Here is a 17,354-nt window from a genome sequence, read left to right as displayed (position 1 = left end):
ATTGCAGATCATATTGCAAGCCTCTGCTTCTTGGTCAACATGATGAAAGATACTCTGTTTTACCACTCCCTTCCCATCATGACTGACTGAAACCTCTGAAACTGTGAATAAGAAATCTTTTCTCCCATATATTTTTTATATCCCATATTTTGTCACAGTGACAAGAAAGCAAACTCGCACACATTGTGAGTTTATATTCCCTTATTTCCTTTTGCATTTAGTCCATAGATATCTCTGAAGTATTGTACTTTTTTTTTTTTTTCAGTCATGGGGCTTGAAGTCTGGACCTGGGCACTGTCCTTGAGCTTTTCAGCTCAAGGCTACTGCCCTACCCTTGAGCCACAACACCACTTCTGGTTTTTCTAGTGGTTAATTGGAGATAAGAGTCTCATGGACTTTAGTGCCTAGGCTGGCTTTGAACCTTGATCCTCAGATCTCAGCTTCCTGAGTAGCTAGGATTATAGGCATGATCCACTGTGCCCTGCTAAGTATTGTATTTTGAGTCATGTCTGAAGTTAATCATGTGAAATAACTCTTATATACGGCCATTTTACTGTATCTTCAATATTTTTTGCCCTCTATTATATTTTAAATAGTTCAATGAGATTATTATTTATTATTATTATTATTTTGCAAGTTCTGGGCTTGAGCTCAGGGCCTGAGCACTGTCCTTGGACTTTTCTCAAGGCTAGAGCTCCACCACTTGAGCCTCAGCACCACTTCTGCTTTTTTTCTATATATGTGGTACTGAGGAATCGAACCTAGGCCTTCGTGCATGCTAGTCAAGCACTCTGCCACTAGGCCAAACTCCCGGCCCAAGATTATTTTAGGATGGTATTTGCTTAGTTGTTTTCATAAAAATATAACTTTTGTTACATCCTATTATGAAGTAAGAAGTGTTTCAGTGGATAACAAATTGTTTCAGCTTAAAATGAATGATTACATGGTGTTAAATCCTGAATTGATCCAAAAATTGCAAAGGCAGTCATTTCTTGTTGGCTCGGAATCTGTGGGATGCTGAAATAAATATGCATAATTGGGATTAGTCAATAAGAAAGGTACTTGGTCAGATACATTCACACCCTCTGGAGAAAAAGGAAATTGATTTGAATCTGAGCTGATTTCCTATCCTGTTTTTTGCAGTTTTGAAATTTGGGGGCCCAGCAACCTTTTGTTTCTTGTACTCTAAGCCAAGAGTAAGCATTTTATGGCACAGGACTCAGAAATCTAAGTTGTCTTGTTTTTGTTTTGTTATTGAAGAGGGTTTCTATGATTCTGAAAGGTAAACAAACACATACACATATATACCCACTCATCCACCTACCAACATCCATTTTGTCCCAGAATCTGTGACCCACCCAAATGTAGACTGTGAGACTTTAAATATTTTTGTTTCACTCTGAAGAAAAAAATGTGCTGAGCCCTGTTTCTGCCTGTAGAGGTCACATGGGGCACTGGTTTGCATATGCCTCTAGTCAGGCAGATGTAAGAGGCTCTGAGGGGAGTTCTATCTCACAACCAATATCCTCTGTGGAATAAGGAACTGTCAATATAAATGTATGTGAGTGAGTCCTTGTCATGGTGCCAAAATACCTGATATAAAAAAAATGTGAGAGGAAAAATTTTTCTCCTTTTATTTATTTATTTTTCTGTTGGTCTTTGGGTTTAAACTCAGGGCCAGTGCTGCACTTGAGCTGTTTTAGCTCAAGGCTAGTGCTCTACCACTTTGAGGCATAGTGCTAGGTCTGGCTTTTTGGTAGTTAATTGGAGATAGAAGTTGCCCAGATTTTCTTATTCAAGATCATTAGATTTTAGCCTCTGGAATAGCTAGGATTATAGACATGAGCCACCAACACCAAGCAAGGGAGGAAAGGTTTCTTATTCACAATTTTATAGGCTTTTTTCCTTCTAGTGGTAAAGGGAGTGATAGAACAGAGCAGCTTGCCTCATGGCAGCCAGGAAGCAGAGACAGAAAATTGCCTGTGTGGAAGTGGTGCTGTGGCTCAAGTGGTAGAGTGTTAGCCTTGAGCTGAAGAGCTCAGGGACAACGTCCAGGCCCAGAATTCAAGCCTCACAAATGATCAAAAAAAAAAGTATCTGTGTTTATGGCTTGCTCTGTTTTCCTTCTTTCCTTCTCTATGCCCCAGCTATTGAGATTTTGTCACCCACGGTCAGAGCTGGCCTTCCCTTGGACACATTCAGAAGATGGGTTTACTGATCTCTGCCTCTCAGGGCAGTCAAGTTCTTAGACATGGTTAGCCATTACAGAATGTGTTTCTCCCCACAGCCAAGGTGGGGAATGCCAGGATATGTCACCTTCTTCTTATGTAGCTCTGTGCTTGTGAACCTACGAGGCAGCGGAGAGGGCTACACAGTGCGCTGATCATGTCTGCTAGCGTAGAGCTGGGATTGTGTATTCCCTGGGGAATTTTAGTTTCTTATGAAATTGTTAAACAGATTCTAATTATGAGTGGTTTCTCTCATTTGTTATATGGCTTTATTTTGACATTTAGATTAGGTTCTTAAAACTTCCTTTTTGAAGTGTAGCTTTTAGGACTTGAGCTCAGGCCTAGAGTGTGGTCTCAGAGGTGTTTTTTTTTTATTTTTTTATTTTTTCTTTGCTTTGCTTTGCTTTGTTTTGTTTCAGGCCAAGGCCAGCTGTTCACCACTTGAGCCATAGCCTCACTTCTGCCTTTTTAGTAGTTAATGGGAAATAAGGAGTCTCCTGCCCTGTCTGGGTTTAGACAGTTGTCTCAGATCTCAGCCTTCTGAGTAGCTAGGATGATAGGCGTGAGCCCCTGGCCCTGGGCTTGAAAATTACTTCAATATAAAGAATCGGATAGGTTTTTTTTTTGCCCTTTCCTTTTTGCCCCTCAACACTAACCTTCGATAGCAACATCAGTTTCATTGTATTTAAGATCCCAGCTTCAGGCATTCCCCACTTTCTCTATTACTTATGCAGTTCATTGACAGACTTAAGGATAAAGGAGATGTGCAGGGCCGGGAGAGGTGCTCAAGGCGCTTTCCTGTCTAATTTTTGTGTTCCCTGTGCTCTCTAGGAGGTGTGGTCTTGCTGGGTGGAGCTGCTCCACTACCTGGACCTGGAGACGATGTGGTTGAACACTTTGGAAGCTCGAGTGCGCGCTGCGGAGGACCTGCCAGAGAGGACGGATGCGGTCAGCGAGGCCCTGGAGGTCGGCACCTGCGCCCTGGAGGCCTCTGTATCTATCAGATGAGGGCAGATGTGATCAAATGAGGAATGCAGACGAGCCTGCCTGCTTCCTTGGGAGTTTGTAGTCTAGCTCCTTCTCTGTAGCCTGATGTTTATCTATTTGGGGAGCCATTTCATGAGCATTCCTCAAATAATGGATAATTACTGAAATTATTTGGATGCATTTCATAATTCTCATAGTTTTCTCATGCATGTCAATGTCTCACCTGCATAAATGGATGAATAGCAGGGTATGGTTAACTTTGTGAGTGGGTCCTGGATTTATTTCCTGGTACTCTCCCTTAGGTTTTTAGAAAATGGAATTACTTCCTTGGGTGGGGGGAGGAGAAAGGGGGACAAAAACATGAGAAGGAGTATCAAGATTCCAGAAGTAATGTACCCATTACCTGATGAATGTTACTGTAGCCCCTCTATACATTATCCCGACAATCAAATATAATAAAAACAAAAATACAATAAACTGCAATTAAAATACAATACAATTAAAATAAATAAAAAAGGTCTTATTTTGTATTTCATGTGAGTAAACACTCAGTAATCATGTTTTTCCCCTTCCCCCTGATCCAGGCTCTGGAATCGGTTTTACGCCACCCAGCTGATAACCGTACCCAGATTCGGGAACTGGGGCAGACTCTGATCGATGGCGGAATCCTGGATGACATTATCAGCGAGAAGCTGGAGGCTTTTAACAATCGCTGTGAGGAGCTCAACCACCTGGTGAGGTTGGGCTGTGCACCAGGGCGGATGGCACATTCTTCCCTTGAGTTTTCATCGATGCATAGTTGTATTACCCTTCAGTAGTTGTACAAAGGGAATTCCAACTTCAGATGTGAATTTATGAGTACAGGACATCCTGACTACTGCGTGTGTGTGATTTGGAGCTGGATGGAAACTTCAGGTCATATCCAGCTTCCGTGTTGAGTCAAATTGCTAATATCTAGAGTTGATTCAGGCTAGCTACAGCTTTGAAATTGGTTTAAGTGGATAACTAGCTGGTAATGGCGGCATGAGATCTTTGCAGTACTAGGAAGGGAAAAAAGTGACTTTAGAGATAAACAGAACTCGATGGTTTAAAACAAAACAGCAAGAACAGAAGAAACCCATTGGTTTTGAGATTCTGTTTATCAACTAGTTAATTTTGCTTAGAAATCTTTTCATTGGGGCTGGGAGCGTGGCCTAGTGGTAAGAGTGCTTGCCTAGCATTCATAAAACCTTGGGTTTGATTCCCCGGTACCACATACACAGAAAAAGCTGGAAATGGTGCTGTGGCTCAAGTGGTAGAATGCTAGCCTTGAGAAAGCCCAAGGATAGTGATCAGGCCCTGAGTTCAAGCCCCAGAACTGACTAAAACAAAAACAAAACACTACTTATTGTATAGGAGAGTAATAATTCTTATTATCCCAGTAAATATTAGACCCATTAGAATTAAACATAAACTAGTATGAAAGCCATGATCTTACTTTGAATCTAGATTTTTCTTTCTTTCTTTTCTTTTTTTTTTTTTCTTGTCAGTCCTAGGCTTGAACTCAGGGCCTAAGCACTGTTCTTGGACTTTCTCAAGACCAGAGCTCTACCACTTGAGCCTCAGCACTGGCTTTTTTTTTTTTTTTTTTTTTTAAATGTATGTGGTACTGAGGAATTGAAACTGGGTCTTTGTGCATTCTAAGCAAGCACTCTACCACTAGGCCAAACTCCCGGTCTAGATTTTTATTTCTATGTATATATTCAAATCAGTTGTTAAAGGAAGGATACTGCTCTGTTAGGAATGTGAAGTAGATATTAGATTCCATTAAACACATGCTAAATAATAATAACTAATATGTAGACCATGAATAACATGAAGCTTTATTTTTAAAAAAAGCAACCAATACAGTTTAACACATATGTGCTGTCGAACTTGTTATCAACTTGGAAAAAAAACCAAAGAGATTCAGATGTTTATTTGATACATAGCAGAAATGCTTAAAAATGCTTATTATCCTTCCATTTTTAAATTTTTTGTCATCTTACACAGAAGTAAGTATATATTAATAAGTTCATTGCTAGGGACAATATACTAGTAGGACATTTTCACCTTATTTATACTTATTTATGTATAAGGAAGGCTGACCTCTTGATCTAGTGCTTCTATGGCCTTTGTTCACAGGCCAGAAACTTTGATGTGTTGAGCAACTCATGGTTAAAGAATGTGTCCTCTGTGCAGGCAGAGAGCAAGCAGATTTTCTTGGAGAAACAACTTCAGGTCCTGCGAGAAACTGACCACATGTTTCAGGTGCTACAGGAGAGCCTGGGGGAGCTGGACAAACAGCTCACCACATACCTGACCGACAGGGTTGACGCTTTCCAGGTGCCACAGGAAGCTCAGGTACCAACGGGGGACGTGTGAGCTTTTGAGTTGTGCAGAAGGGAGTATTCACTCACTGCCAGAGAACCACTCATTGGCTAGAGCAAGTGAGAATGGTTGATTCACTCATGGAGCAGTGCCTAGATTTTAGAGTTCCTATGTTCCCTATGAGGGACTTTGACCATTTCTTACATTAAAAAAAAAATTGCAGTTTCCTTAGCTAGAAAATAGGTACACTTTCTTCACTTAGGAAGAAGTTGCTTTAATTTGTGCCTGATGACAAATACTTGTGACTCATGCCTGTAATCCTGGCTACTCAGGAGGCTGAGACAGGATCGTGTTTTTGAAGGTAGCCCACACAAGAAATTCCATGAAACTCTTATACCCAATTAACCAGCAAAAAGGAGCTGTGGCTGAGGTGGTAGAGTGCCAGCCTTTTATGAAAAAGCTAAGAGAAAAAAAAAAAAAGAAAAAGCTAAGAGATAGTTTTTAGGCTCTGAGTTTAAAAAATAATCAACATACAAAAATAATCAACCAGTCAACCAACCATCTATTATGTGCCTAGATATGGTCATACATTATGCCTGTATTTACTGTAAGCCTATTGAATTTTATACAGTGTGATGTGTTCCCAAGCTATGAAGAATTTCTTATTTATTTCTTTGTATACTTTTTAAAGAAACTATACATCCTCTTTCCATTCTTATCTCGTGGTAGAAAATCCAAGCTGAGATCTCGGCCCATGAGCTCACTCTAGAGGAGCTGAGAAGGAATCTGCGTTCCCAGCCCCCAGTGTCCCCAGAGACAAGGACCAGTAGAGGAGGAAGCCAGATGGAGCAGCTGCAGGTAACAAGGGCCAGGCACTTCCTTTCCTTTTCAATATGGTGGAGGAGTTGCTTACTGGGAGATTTGGTGTGATCTAAATTATGGAACAGATGTGGGCTGTTAAAGGTCTATTACGTTCTAGGACATTAGAAATAAATGATGCACTGGTGTAGAAATAGTTCATCTTCTTGTATATAATCAAGCTGAGAGGAGTGAGCTAGATTTAGAAGTTGGCTTTCGGTAGACTTTTTTTTTGGTCTGTCATTGGGTTTGAATTCTGGGCCTGGGTGCCATCTTTGAGCCCTTCAGTTCAAGGCTAGTGCTCTACCGCTTGAGCCACAGCACCACTTCTGGTTTTCTGGTAGTTAATTGGAGATAAGAGTCTCATGGACTTTCCTGTCCAGGCTGGCTTTGAACTATGATCCTCAGATCTCAGCCTCCTGAGTAGCTAGGATTACAGGATTAATGCTCACATATTTCTTTAATGGTTGATATGACATTGGCTTTTACTCTGAACTTGAGATGAAGGGCATTTGAGGTTCTTATGCTATACTTTTTGAACATATGAGAAAATTAATGAATTCCAGTGAGAGTCGCTTTCCTTCCTTATTTCTGAGATGGAACTTTGGGTGTCGCATAATTAGTTCATGGCTCTGAGCTGTACAGTTCCCTTATGTGACAGGGTTCCTTCTTGAGTTCCTTTAGAGGTGCTTCTTCATTTAGAATCAGTCTCTGGTGCTTTTATTTCATTAAGGGTTATGTTAATGTCCACTGGTGACAGGGATTTTCATTGTGAGGTCAATTGCTTTTTAAATTTCATTTCTGCCAACAGAGGAAACTTCGAGAAGTGTCCACGAAATTTCAGCTCTTTCAGAAGCCTGCGAATTTTGAGCAGCGCATGCTAGACTGTCAGCGTGTGCTGGCAGGTGTGAAGTCTGAGCTCCACGTCCTCGAGGTGAAGGATGTGGACCCGGAAGTCATCCAGTCCCACCTGGATAAGTGTATGGTAAGCCTGCCAGGCGATTCACAGGCCTAGAGAGTGTTCTCAAGGTTATTCTGGCTTACGGTCCTGTTTCATGTACCTGGTCTTGACTGGTTTTCTCTACCAGGCATCGATGTTGGAGAACACATGAGGAAATCAGAAATAGGGGTTTTCCTTTCCAAGGAAAGTATCAAGAGAGATAGAACTGGTGGATAGTGGCTCACGCCTATAATCCTAGCCACTCAAGGGCCTGGGAACTAGAGGATGCTAGGCAGAAAAGTCCAAGAAATTCGTTTCCAATTAACCAGCAAAAGTATGTACTGCAGGTTCAGCTTAAGTGGTAGAGCTCAAAGATCAAGTTAGAGTTCGAGGCCTTGAGCTTAAAATCCATTATTGCCAGGTACTGGTGGCTCACGCCTGCAATCCTAGCTACTCAAGGCTGAAATCTGAGGATCATGGTTCAGAGCCAGCCTGGGCAGGAAAGCCTATGAGACTCATCTCTAATTGACGGCTAGGAAACTGGAAGTGGTGATGTGGCTCAAAGAGTTAGAGTGGTAGGTAGCCTTGAGTGCAAAAAGCTCAGGGAGAGCATCCAGGTCCTGAGTTCAAATCCCATGAGACTGACAAAACAAAGCAAAACAAGATAAATCCCCAAACCCAGTATTAGCACCAGAGGGGGGAGGGCAGGTGAAGGAGAGAATAAAATTAATGATGACAGTCTATTGAGACAAAGGCTATAGACTCAACATATATAAATAGTATAAATACAAGCAAACAAAGAGACATCTTAATCATAGCATGAAGTTAAGAGAAGACCAGCTAAACATGTCAATTTTTTTTTTTTTTGGTGGGTTATGGGACTTGAACTCAGTCTGGGCACTGTTCCTAAGCTCTTCAGCTTAAGACTACAGTCCTATCCCTGGGCCTGAGTGCTGTCCCTGAGCTCTTCAGCTCAAGTCTACCACCCTACCCTTGAGCCAAGCCCCACATCCCATTTTCTAAAGGTTAATTTGTGCCTGGGCTGGCTTTGAACCTTGATCCTCAGATATCAGCCTCCTGAGTAGCAAGGATTACAGGCGTGAGCCACCACGCCTGGCTTGTAAGTCAAATGTCTTAAGGTAGCTAGGCCACATTTAGAGAGAGGACTATTATCTAATTAAAACACTCCCTTTACAAGGCAAGTTAAAAAATTTTAACTTCTGATTCATGTGGAAGAAGGAATTATGCTTAGAATGGCTGTCAGGAGTAGTAAAAAAATAAAAAAGATTCCTTTGCTCAGAAATAAAAGTTTAAATCAAAGTTTCAACTTAAGATATGAAAGGAGGAAGGATATATGAGGTCTTTTTACTATTTCTGCTTTGAACTTTATAATTCAGTTGGATTGAAATTTTAAAGTTAATGTCGCTGGGGAAAATGATCTTAGACTTAGCGTGATGCTCAAGAATCATGGGAAATTTCAAGTGACACTTGTTAGACTGTAGATGTCTGATGTGAATTCTTTGTACTTTTTTGTCCTTTACTATGAAACTATACTTTCAGACCTCAAGTACCATTTTATGCATGATGGCCCTTCAAATTTTCTTTTAATTTTAAAATTTTTAGTTATTGTTCTTGTAGAGTTGATAGGCAGAGGGGTTACAATTACCTGAATCAGATGGTGAATAATGAGTACATGTCTCCCCTTCCCTTGCTCTTTCCCACTTTTTCCCTCCTTTCCCCACCCATAAGATGTACAGGTAATTTTCCACGTCTAGTGTCTAGTGAGTGCATTTGCTTATCCTTTTTTCTACTTTTTTGGTGAACCCCCCTCCCTAATACAAACAAACAAGACAAAAGGAAAACAAACAAAACAGCAACAATGGCACCTAAAATGTGTTTCTTGTTTCCTTTCCTTGGAGTTAATTTCATAAAATGTTATAGGATCATATACCCTTATGGTATTGCATTCTTCCATCAGAAAGAATGATATTAAACCATTCATAAGGAAATGGAAAGACTTGGAAAAAATTACGTTAAATGTAATAAGCCAGAGCCAAAGAAGTAGAGACTGCATAGTTTCCGTCATTAGTGATAACTAGAATGTGCCTATAAATCGACAAGTGAACACACTTATGACTGAAAAAAATATACACACATACACATACTGGGACATGATACATTATATAGCACTCCAGACATTCACACAGAGGCCAACGGAGGATCTACATAGGAGTGGTCGACAAATGTCCTTCAGGTTTTAGGCCCCGTATTTCTCCCCTTTTAGTTGGAAAAAATGTTTACAGTGAGGTATAACCTACTTCCACAAACAGGTCATACACAGGTGTCAGATGTCAAAGCAGGTACACACTCCATTACCGTGACCTCTTACCTACTTTGAAAAAGTATTACAGCCTTGATATTAGTAGGTTCACAAGCCACATTTGACGAAGGTGCTGCCTGTCAAAGCGTGCCAGCTCTTTTAATCCCAGCGCAAAATTAACCTGTTTGTGTGTTGTTTGTGCTTTGAAAGAAACTATATAAAACCTTGAGTGAAGTCAAACTGGAAGTGGAGACGGTCATCAAAACCGGAAGACACATTGTACAGAAGCAGCAGACAGACAACCCCAAAGGAATGGATGAGCAGCTCACCTCTCTGAAGGTCCTTTACAATGACCTAGGCGCACAGGTGGGAAGGGCCCCTCCCCTCCACATTGTCATTTATACTTACCGTTTCTATTTGTTCTTGCTTTTTGGAATGGGGACTGAATCTGGGGTTTTACACTTGGGCTCCTCCACTGGGCCCCAGCATAAATCCTCTTGTGCATTTCAAAATGCACTTTAAGATTTATGACATTAACTCTTATTCCCATAAATTTGATCAATAGTTCTTTACTAGTATCAAGACTACTAGCTAAAGAGAAATTTATTTTTGATGTTTAATCTGAATGATAGTTACATTTGTACTTTCAATGGCCCCTGACGTTTTATATAATATGGAGGAAACATCACAAAATAATAGTCCCTGTACGAATTCTACCAAATTATTATCCTGTATAAACAGAATAGTTTACTGAGAATTGTTAAAGCATCAAGAATTGTAAATATTTAGCAGCAGGAAGTCAGTATTAAGATCTGGACTTTGCGCATATTAATGAGGGCACAGGCTGGAGTTGTCCCATTTAGAAAGATAAAGTCAAAGCCCAGCAAAATAAGTACCAGGAAATGGGTACTTGCAAAAGGGGAGGGTGGTCAAGGGCAGAAGGGGAGAAGAATGAAGGGAGTTTTGGAAGGGGGAAAAATGCAGGCCAGAATTTATTGTCTATACCTCAGAATTTATTGTCTATACCTCAGAATTTATTGTCTAATCTAAGGCAAGATGAAGAGGTTGAAGGGATGATACAGATCAAGATACACTGTATATATCAACTTCTTTATTAAATGGCAAAAAATCCAATATATAACTTAAAAACTAAGAAAGGTGAGGTAAGGGTTGGATTGAAAGGAGTGGGTGAGAAAGTTGACCAAGATACCCTGTATTCATAAACTGCTTTGTTGACTGGAAACTCCTTTGTATAACTAATTAAAGGTAATAAAACATTCAGAAAAATAAATGCAGATCCTAAGAAACCCCTTTTCCCCTCTGTATGGACAAAATAAAATCAGTAAGGATGAAGAAACTCTCTCTGGGCCTTCTCCACCTCCTCATTCTGCAAGATGGCATTGTAGGTGTGATATATTTTGGTGCATGACATATCCTAACATGTATCTTTGATGCTTCCTTCTGATATTATGTGGCTGAAATAATTTTCTTTATTTAAAACTTTTTTTTTAATGTATGAAAGAATCGAACCCAGGGGCTCCTGCATGCTAGACAAGCACTCTGCCATTAAGCCACTTTCTCAGCCCCAAATTATTTTCTTTAAATAGTATTGTTTTTTACCTCCACTGGTGGAACATTTTGTGGGTGATATGAGAATGACCTTTCTGGTTTTTATATTCTCTAGTTGTGATGACAGTTTTAGTGTTAATTAATTTTCTCATCCAGCATAATGAAAACTTTCTTGTGTGTCAGGTGTTACACAGGCAGGTAGGCTCAGAGGGAGGAAAAACAAGTTACCTTGATGTCGATGGCATCTGCGCTGTGGAAGAATTAGACGGTGCTAAGTTACTCACGTGGGTGTTTCAAGATGCCAGTTGAAGTACTCTGAAGGCAGTCATTTGGGAATTTAAAACATGAATGAAAAGAAACTTGGTCCAGTCTTGGGTTATGCTAGCTTCCCTGAGGAAATGATCTGAAGGATGGGTTGGAGGCTAATGGAAGGAACGAGGGTGGCATATCTGTGTGACTAGAGATAGCCAGTGCAGGGAACATCGTAGTGCCAGGGACCTTGGACTGGGCCAGACATTGTTCCTGTTGTATTTTAAGGGTAAAGGCTTAAACCATATTGGATTTTTTAATAGGGAGATAATATGCACAGATCAGCTTTGTAGAAGGTCACTCCTTGCAGTTTGGAGATTGCTTTGGAGATACTGGGGGTTGGATAGGAGACCAGTGACAATATTCCCCATGAGAGGTGATGGTGGCTTACAGATGGCAGGTGACGGAGATGGATGAGTTGACTGCAGACCTGCATAGGGAGTGATCTCTGTATCCTTGGTGAGGAGTAGCTCTGGGTGTGGAGGAGAGGGAGACTGTGGGGTTTTAAGACTCTGTGGGGCTCATAGTGTGATCTTTGGACCACTGGCTCCAAGATGGGGAAACTGTACACCTGTGTTGGGTTTGTGGACATGTTGAGTCTCTTGGAGAGAGGTAACGGGAGATGGCAGGTGTTCAGGCATTCATGCAGGTCTGAAGAATAATCTGGGCAAAGAGATGGACATAGGGACTCCGTGCGTGGAAGTGGCGGCTAAAGTCTTCAGGAAGGATGCCATTGCTTCGTGAGGGGATGGAGTGCATTTAAAAGTGTGCATGGTATATGTTGTATGGAGGGTCCTTATTACACTTGACAAGGGAGTGTCTGTGGAGTGGATGGAGGTGAGTGGATAGAAGGCAGATAGCCTGGCTTGTGGTATGTGTTAGAAGAGAGGAAATGGAGCCAACTCTGTAAGAAAAATGGCTGTAAGGATTTGAATGGAAGAAGTGGAGAGAGCAGGGTCTTAAGGGAATGGTAGAGGATGTATAGTGTGTAGTGTGTACGGTTCATGTGAGAGAGATGAAAGGACTTCAATAGCTGATGGAAATGACTCTTATTTAGAAGGTGTACTTGTATTTTCAAGAGGGAAAGGGACAAGTGGAAAAAGATTTATGACTTCATACAGCCGAATTCAGAATACAGTATATCTTAAAAATGCATTGATTAGACTGAGATAAGTATAAATTGTCACTGTAAATGAGTCTTCCCAGTTTCTACAAATCTCAGGTGGCATTAAGTTTTATGATGATTGTGTTTTTACCTGGGCATGTCAAAGTCAAGTAAATATTACTTTAATACATATTGTCTTTTAATAGAATTCAATTATTTGTCTTCTGAAGTCTGCAATGAAGGGTTATTAATTTAGAAGCATGCATTTTAATTAAACTTCATGGCAAAATTATACTTTTAAGAGGGAATTTAATAATCATCACTTCTTGACGTATAAAAGAGTAAAATTGAACTGAGTGGTCTACAGAAACCAGTTTTCATCCCATAGTAATTACTTAACAAAATGTGATCTTCAGATCATTTTTATTATCCAAGAAAAGTTCACTTCCTGTATGATTCATCTCTGTCTCGATGATAAGAACATATAAATGTTACTATCGTTATTTTTGTGCTCATCTAACAAGTAGTGTAGGTATTTACATATGGTAGTGTTTTCTCAGCTTTGTGCTGGGAATGATGGGTCCTGGTTTTGGAATATTAGTATGGAAGGTAAAAGATTAGCTCAGGCCCTTTGTCTTGGGTTTAATCTCCTTCCGCTTCATTTTCCTTATTAGAAAGTGGAGGGAGCCAGATCTATCTCTGAGGCACACTTGTAGACTTCTTCATTGCCTTGCACCTGAGAGATTTCTTAGCAAGACGTAGATGGTGTACTATGAGTCTGATGTTATTTGTTTATTTTACTTTCTGTCAACAATGAGAAAGACAACATAAAAATAAGGATGATGTTGATGGTTATTGAGTCATATAGTGTTTTACGTGGTTAGCTGTAAAACATCACATTGTGGATTTAATGCTTATATTGCAGTGTGCGTGCCTTAAAGAAATGAAGTCCTTTCATTGTAAGGATTCTATGTTCTAATGTGTACCAGTTATGGATACCTGAGCATTTTCTGAATCTCTGTCATATATTCAGGTGACAGAGGGAAAGCAAGGACTGGAGAGAGCTTCTCAGCTAGCCAGGAAGATGAAGAAAGAGGCCGCCTCTCTCTCCGAGTGGCTTTCTGCTACTGAGGCAGAGCTGGTGCAGAAGTCCACTTCCGAGGGGGTGCTGGGCGATGTGGATGCAGAGATCTCCTGGGCTAAAGTGAGTGTTGGCTCAGATGAGCTGTCAGCGTGGACACTGTGGGGGATACTGGAGAAAGCTGCTGTTAACCTCCTCTTCCTGGTCATCACAGCCTTTCCTTTTCTCCATTTCTCTGTCATAAGGAGAACTTTCATCATTTTAAGATGAATCTTTTGTCTGGATTTCAGAAACATGACACAGATAGGGAACGCCAAGGTGCAATGGCTGTGTGATACTTCAAGACATTCTCATCAATCATCTTCAAAATCAGTGATGTTGTTGCCAGTATTCGATGTAGTGTGTTGATTGTAGTTTTTCCTGAATAATTTGTATCAACAACTAATCTTCCTGTTGCAAACTAACTAATGTGAAAAAACTAAGCAAACCATAAGGAAAGCCTTTAAGAAAAACAATAGTTTTCTTTATCCCTATGTTATTTTGAAATTGCCAAGTTTTAAAGTATTGATTTTTAGGGCTGGGAATGTGGTTTAGTGGTAGAGTGCTTGTCTGGCATGCATGAACCTTTGGGTTTGATTCCTCATACCACATAAACAGAAAAAGCTGGAAGTGATGCTGTGGCTCAAGTGGTAGAGTGCTAGCCTTGAGTAAATAGAAGCTCACTTACGTACAGCACCCTAGGACTAGCCAAAAAAATAAAAAAGGTATTGCTTTGCTTCTGGGATGGACCAAGAAACACAGAGTTCTGGTATGAAGTTGGGCTGTTTGTCTTGATTTCCCTGCTAAGAAAGAAGCAGGAAGGGTGAGTGCAGAAAACTGACAATTGGGGGCTGGGAGTTTGGCCTAGTGGTAGAGTGCTTGCCTAGCATGCACGAAGACCAGGGTTCGATTCCTCAGTACCACATACATAGAAAAAAAAGCCTGGAGTGGCACTGAGGCTCAAGTGGTAGAGTTCTTAGCCTTGAGCAAAATAAAGTCCAAGGACAATGCTCAGACTCTGAGCTCAAGCTCAGGATTGCCAAAAAAAAAAAAAGAAAACTGACAATTGTTAGAGAATCATATTTTCACATAAAGCCTAGGGGGCAGTGTCCAGGACCTCTGCTGGGGCTTGTGGTTGGCTTTCAGGAGACCTAAAGGTGCAGGGAATACAGCCTCTGCTTACCTTCAGTGCTTTGTCGACATGACATCTGACAGTCAAGAAAGAATAGTCTCAATGTTGTAGATAATTCAGAGAAAGTGTGGTTATGCCATGAGTGTGGGAGGGAAGAGAGGGCAGAGGGAAAACATGAGAGAAAGGAGGAGCATGATGAACCAAGCAGAAGCACTAGATAGTTCCTGTGAGACTCAAGCTTTTCAGGAACCATTAGCATCTTTGCCCCTGCCCTCCCTTCTAGATGTGATTCTTATAAGTAATTATAGTATATATGGATAGTACCACTAGCAATCTAGGAAGTAACTCTGTTGTGACTTTTAAAAGGAATTAGTTCATCAGGTAGTGGGTGCATTACTTCTCGCCACATTGAGACCCTTTCTCATGTTTTTGTCCCCCTTTCTCTCCCCCAACCCTTCCCAATCATCTTGTTTTCCCCCTTCCCTTCCCTATTTCAAATAAACAAATAAACATATATACAATATAACAGATAACAAAGTCAGATACGGTAACTACAAGAGATTAACTATAAGGGGAAAAAGGAGCAGAGAAATAACATAGTACATTAAGAACAAGAATCACAAAGATAAACCTCTTGTTTCCATATCCTAGAGTTCATTTTGTTTAGTCTCATCCTGCTCCTACCCTCTGAGGATTATCTACCATTCTACTCAACTGTAACTTTTCTGTACATTACCCCCAATAAAATAAAATAAAAACAATAAAAAATAAACATCAACAAAATAAAATTAAAAGGAATTAGTTCTAGAATCTTTCTATTTTGCTAACTTATAGTTAATAAGATTGAAACTGATTCTTCACAATTCTGGTGAAAGAACTTGGTGTTTGCTTAAACTAAATGAAATTTATACTTTGTCCTTATCTTTCAACACATCTGAATGTCTTCCTTTTTTCCCTACTGGCTTAATTAAACATTTCTTATTTTCATTAGGAACTTGAGAACTCTCACTGTGTCAATAACATGAGGACTTAAATTTCTTTTTATTTTTTATTGTTGGGGTAATGTATAGAGGGTTTACAGTTACGTTCACCACATAGTAGTTGCATTACTTCTCACACATTGATACCCTTTCTCATGTTTTTGTCCCTATTTCCCTCCTTCCACCCCCTCCCGATCATCTTGTTTTACCTGAGGACTTTTGTATGCTTTTGACATATTGCAAATTATCGAGGCAGTCATAGACTATTTGTGCTTATAAAGAAGAAACCATTTCCATAACTTTTCTAATACTGTGAAACACCAAATACGACTGGTGTTTTTATTTTCTAGAATGTTCTGAAGGATCTGGAAAAGAAAAAAGCTGACTTAACCACCATCACGGAGAATAGTGCTACCCTCCAGAACTTGGTCCCCGGCAGTGAGCCTGTGTTACAGGAGAAGCTCTGTGTCCTTAACGCTGGGTGGAGTCGAGTCCGCACCTGGACAGAGGATTGGTGCAATACCTTGCTGGTATGTTCTGGCTTTTAATGATGGAATCTTCTCTTCTTGAACTAAGTTTAAGTGCATATAGCTTTGAGTAGAAGAACTACATTTTATTCTCTTGAAAAGGTATTAACTAGAAAGAATTTGTAATAATCTCTGCTAAAGGATAAAACCATCATGGTACAGGAACACATAAGGAATATGTACTTGTTTTGTTATTAGTTTTGTACATGCTGGCACTGAGGCTTGAACTTGAGATCTGACACCCTCACCTGACTTTGTCGTGCATATCTGACACCCTTTTTTCCACTTGAGCCATGCCTCTGCTTCTGACATTTTGCTGGTTAATTGGAAATAAAAGTCTAATTTTCAGATTTGTCTAATTTTCAGATCAGCCTCCTAACTAGTTAGGATTATAGGCATGAGACAATGATACTGGATAAATATGTACTTTAATATTTTGAGTAGAACTACTTTGTTCCATTTTAATGAGGATGCATAGTGTTTAATTTTAATACTATTATATAGTGTATATGTTCTATGTATATATATGTGTATGTACACAGATGTCATTATAATGTCATAATAGTATGCTAGTTCTAGCACAGATTCTAGCACCTGATGGTCTTTATAAAGTTTTTTAAGCAGTAGTTGGGTGGAAGCAACTTCAATGTTTTCTGTGCCTCCATTTTCACATCTGTAACATAGGTCTTGTAATTTCTGTGTCTTGGTTTTGTGACTAAAACACGACTTATATAATGATATATAAAACAACTCAACTTAAATATTATTAGGAACATGACAGCTATTAAATAAATATATTAGTCTTTATAATACAGTTGCACTGTTAATTATTTCATGGTGATTGGCCATTAAATTTTCATACTCTTATTCTGGCCCCTTCTGATAATGAATACAGTCCCTGTCCTTCCTCTTAGAATAGAGTTGGTATTT

The 17,354-nt window shown here is 39.9% G+C and overlaps 1 protein-coding gene across 1 annotated transcript in view; it reads left to right on the top strand.

Moving 5' to 3' along the window:
- Positions 1–17,354, top strand: part of Utrn (utrophin) — a 402,939-nt gene that overhangs the window by 138,725 nt on the left and 246,860 nt on the right. The window contains exons 27-34 of the mRNA XM_090338004.1: positions 3,060–3,194; positions 3,800–3,949; positions 5,436–5,597; positions 6,294–6,422; positions 7,234–7,407; positions 9,893–10,048; positions 13,699–13,869; positions 16,248–16,427. Of these exons, the coding sequence (XP_090194130.1) occupies positions 3,060–3,194; positions 3,800–3,949; positions 5,436–5,597; positions 6,294–6,422; positions 7,234–7,407; positions 9,893–10,048; positions 13,699–13,869; positions 16,248–16,427 (1,257 nt within the window). The remainder of the gene's footprint in view (positions 1–3,059; positions 3,195–3,799; positions 3,950–5,435; positions 5,598–6,293; positions 6,423–7,233; positions 7,408–9,892; positions 10,049–13,698; positions 13,870–16,247; positions 16,428–17,354) is intronic.

Source organism: Megascapheus bottae, chromosome 8, assembly GCF_031878675.1.
Source record: "Megascapheus bottae isolate mThoBot1 chromosome 8, mThoBot2.hap1, whole genome shotgun sequence".
Classification (NCBI taxonomy): Eukaryota; Metazoa; Chordata; class Mammalia; order Rodentia; family Geomyidae; genus Megascapheus; species Megascapheus bottae.
The sequence above is the reverse complement of the archived record's forward strand: the minus strand, read 5'-3'. Positions and strand labels throughout refer to the sequence as shown.